Below are 4,306 nucleotides of genomic sequence, written 5' to 3'. Positions count from 1 at the left end.
AAAAAAAAAAAAAAAAAAAAAAAAAAAAAAAAAAAAAAAAAAAAGAAAAGAAAAGAAAAGAAAAAGAAAAAGAAAAAATCTTCCCACCCTCACCAAACTTTTATTTAAAAAATTAAAAACTTGAGGGGGAAAAAAAAAAGCTTCCTTTAATGGATGAAGTGTTTTCTTACCTATCTCTTCTTGAACAGAGACAGGTGTAAGGGATTCTCTTTCTCCATTTTCTGGATCATCAGCTGCCTTAGCAGATTCACTCTGGGAAGAATTTAGGTCACTGCTGCTGTTACTGTTTTCCAGATTAGGCTGGATGGAGGTAGTGGTAGCACTAGTGTTACTGCTGTCACATGTCTTGTTAGGTTCTTCTAGAAAAACAGAATAACTGATTTTTAAATGGAAATCACATAAAAAATAACTAATTGTCAGAAAAGACATTTAATTGTTTTAGAATTTCATTACAAAGCTATATTTTACAAAGAAAACTGTTCATGTATGAATAATGCAATGTATGAAAAGAAATTGGTAAGCAACATCCTATGAGTTATTTAAGTTTCCCAGTTTATTAAATCCCTGACTCTTATCATCTTGGTCTATGATATGAGGCAGACAATCTTTCAGATACCCCAAAGCTGAAGAATAACCAAGTTTTGCTGCAATAATATCTCAAAATCTGAGAAAAAAATTCTTACTTTTCAAAAAGTATTCAAACAGTATTAGAAATAGAATTAAACAGGTTTATTTATCTCTAAGGTTTTCTGCTTGATTCTATGCCCCAAGATTAACTGGAAGGTAATGCCTAAATGTGATTGTTAACTTTCAAGGATAATTTAATAGTATCACTAAGAGTACAGTTCCTAAAAGTGCATCAAAATTAACACTACCATGAACTGAAAGCCTAAATCTTTCTATGGTAGTTTAGAAATTAAGAGTCTCCCTCTGTGTTGTTCATTTTTGCCACTAATAAGATACTCTTTAAATCTTCTAAAGTAAAAGTGGTTGATAGTATATCACAGTGACCCCCTCTAACATATGAGGAGCTCCCAAAAATTTCTTTGGAAAAAAGAACCCAACAACCTGATAGAAATATGGGAAAATATATGAATAGTTAGAAAAGAAATGAAAATGGCCTTTAAGCACATGGAAATATGCTCACTTTAATTCTAACAGGAGAAATGCTAAGTAAAACTATATTGACAAACTACTACTCAGCACAAATCCAAGTCTCACAATACACTCAGGTGGAGAAGCAGTGGGTTAGCAGGCACTCCCACACATTGCTGTGGGAGTGCAAAATGAGGCAAGGTGGATAAAAGGGAACTGACAATATCTGAAAAAATTATATATGCATTTACTCTTACCCTAGCAATCCCATGTCTAGAAATCTATCCCAAAATATACTAGCAAAATACTAAGTTACGTATCTACAGAGCTATTCACTGAAGCATTACTTAGAATGGCAAAAGACCAGAAACAAAATGCCCATCAATAGGGTACTGGTTGAATAAGAGATGGTGTGCACAGTGAAATATGCACCACAGCAAGGATCAAGAATAATCACTAATTCATATATGAAATGACCTCCAAGATTAAATGTAGAAAGAAAGGTAAACAACAGTACTCACAGTATGCTAACTTTTGTGTCAGCAGGGGAGGAAAATATGATTTTATGAACATTATTTGCTTTTATTTACAGAAAACAAAACCAGAAAAACACTGGAAGAATAACCAAAAACAAACAAGAATGGCTACCCATAAGGGAAAGGGAAGAAGACATGGCTACCTGGAGAAGGAAGAATGGAAGTAAAAATTCTCTGAACATATCTAGTTATATAGTTTTGGCTTTGTAATAATGCAAATGTTTCATTATATTTTTTAAAAAATGAAGTTTTTCTGGTCAAGATGGTGGAACAGACAGTCCCCAGCATCACTCTCAACCCACAAATCAACCAATTTACAACTATAAAAAAGCAACAACAGCCAAGCCGGGGCTGCTGGAGCTCAGGGGAAGAAGAGGAGAGACTTACGGAGTGCATGAAGGCAGGAGAAGCCACAATGAGAGAAAGAAAAAACTGCTCTGTTTCATGCCGTGGCCACTTTAAGGCTGGAGCTGCTGAGCACATGGAGCAGGAGCTGGCAAAACCTGCAGCTGTGCCCTTTGGATGAAGTTGTTTGGAGGTGGCAGGGGAGAAGGGGGCCATGGTGGCCCCCAGGCCAGCAAGACCACTAATAGGGTTCCTGTGGACCCACACAGAAGTGAGGGGCCACAGACAACTGAAAAAAAGGAGCCACTCAGAGGCTGGTGAGTCACTGCAAGGGACTGGCACACAGCCAGTCCCATGGGAAGTGTTGGCAGCACAGGCGGTGGGGGAGACAGGCCCGCTGGGGGAACACTGGGGCACAGCAAGGACAGCTGACTGGCACCTCAATCAGCAAAGGACCACTGAGAGGAGACTGGTCAGGAATATAGAATTGCATTGGGTGTAGTTTGATGAAAAGACTCAGGCCCAGATCAGAGTTTCTACGTGACCTAGGTGCACCAGCTCTCTGGAGAGCTGGAAGTACCTAAAAGTCAACCTGAGCTGCACAAAAAACCTTCCCTAGAGAATCAGCAGCAAAGCAACAAGTTAGCTCAACCACACAGCTCAATCAAGTACTGGTCCCCACAGGAAGTTTCCCCATTTTAGAAGAAAGCAAAGGACAAAAAATTAGTTCTGGCCCCGGCACACCACCAGCACCTCAGGGCCCACGTGGGGACCTGGTGAGGCATGGATCTGGGGATTGGACCCCCACACACAACCAGGCACACCGCCTGCACCACAGGGCCCACCTGGGGACCTGAGGCATGAATCCAAGGACTGGACCCCTCCCCCCACAACCAGGCATACTGCCAGTGCCAAGGGACATGCCAAAGACATTACCTCCATGTGGGTGGCATACCACAGCCACCACAGTAACCACAGCTGCCGCAAAAGCCACTAGATGCGGGCCGGCCCGGTGGCGCACTGCTGCAGTGTGCTGCTTGGGAAGTGTGGTGGCGCTCCCGCCGAGGGTTCGGATCCCACATACAGACTGGCCGCTCACTGGCTGAGTGAGGGGCGGGAGCAACACCGAGGGTTGTGATCCCGTGGCTGGTCCCGGTTCGGTACGGGCGCGACACTGAGGGTTGCGATCCGTTGCCGGTCACGAAAAAAGACAAAAAAAAAAAAAAAAAGCCACTCGATGCCACAACCACCACACAGATGGTCTGCCAGCCACTGGAGTGCATTGACACAAGGAGAGTTACCAGCAGAGACCAAAGAAAAGAAGAGGATGTCTCTCTCCATGAAGCCCATTCCAGAGTGACAGAAGAAGCATGTGCTCTACGATAATACTGGGGGACCTGAACACACCTCTCAGTATTGGACAGATCATCTAGGCAACAAATCAACAGAGTAACTATTACTCTTTCAGAAGGAGAGAAAAAATCTAGGGTAATTAGAGGGGGAGCAGGAGGGAGAAAGGGATGGGAAGAGATTGGATAAGGGGCATACAGAATAAGTACGATTTGTGACAATATATATGCTAGTAATATTGATTTAATCAACATATGTCCTTGAACCCCCAAAATATGTATAATCAATTATGATTCAATAAAAATTAAAATAAAAAAATATTAAAATTAAAAGAAATGCAGTCTCTAAAAACTGAAAACAAACTGATACTAACTGTATATCAAGTTGTGCATAACCACACAGAGTAAAAAATGATTACAAATGAGTTTGGAAAACAGTAGCTTAACTGTATCCTTAGTAGAAATATAGAATAAGGACAAATAAAGAGCTGCAAAAAAGTCTTAAGTGTCATTCAGTAGTCTTACTATCAGCAGTAATACTGGTATTATAAAAATACTACTACATATAAAAACACTTATTGTTATTAATGCACATTAGGATAAATTCTGTTAGGATAAATTCTGTATCAGGATAAAGGAAATGCATAATTGAGTTACTGTTGTTAAGAACTAAGGTTTTCAGGGCAGGCCCTGTAGCTCAGCTGGTTAGAGCACAGCCTTGTAACATCAAGGTCAAGGGTTCAGATCCCCATACCGGCCAACTGCCAAAAAAAAAAGAAAAAAGACCTAAGGCTTTCAGTGTAAGGCAAAAGAGTACAAGTGTGAAAACAAAGTAACTAAGTATATGATCCTCAATCTGAATTTAAAATACCAATATAAACTGATGATATTTTTATTTTCAAAAATATTTATTTCCTAATGCTACCCACCAAAAAAGCCTAGAGGTTGAGCCGGCCCGGTGGCGCACTGCTACAGTGCGCC

The 4,306-nt window shown here is 40.7% G+C and overlaps 1 protein-coding gene across 1 annotated transcript in view; it reads right to left on the bottom strand.

Moving 5' to 3' along the window:
* BPTF (bromodomain PHD finger transcription factor) overlaps positions 1 to 4,306 on the bottom strand; it is a 141,867-nt gene that overhangs the window by 68,832 nt on the left and 68,729 nt on the right. The window contains exon 6 of the mRNA XM_008566473.1: positions 171 to 359. Within this exon, the coding sequence (XP_008564695.1) occupies positions 171 to 359 (189 nt within the window). The remainder of the gene's footprint in view (positions 1 to 170; positions 360 to 4,306) is intronic.

Source organism: Galeopterus variegatus, unplaced genomic scaffold (genome assembly GCF_000696425.1).
Source record: "Galeopterus variegatus unplaced genomic scaffold, G_variegatus-3.0.2 Scaffold243, whole genome shotgun sequence".
Taxonomy (NCBI): domain Eukaryota; kingdom Metazoa; phylum Chordata; class Mammalia; order Dermoptera; family Cynocephalidae; genus Galeopterus; species Galeopterus variegatus.
The sequence above is the reverse complement of the archived record's forward strand: the minus strand, read 5'-3'. Positions and strand labels throughout refer to the sequence as shown.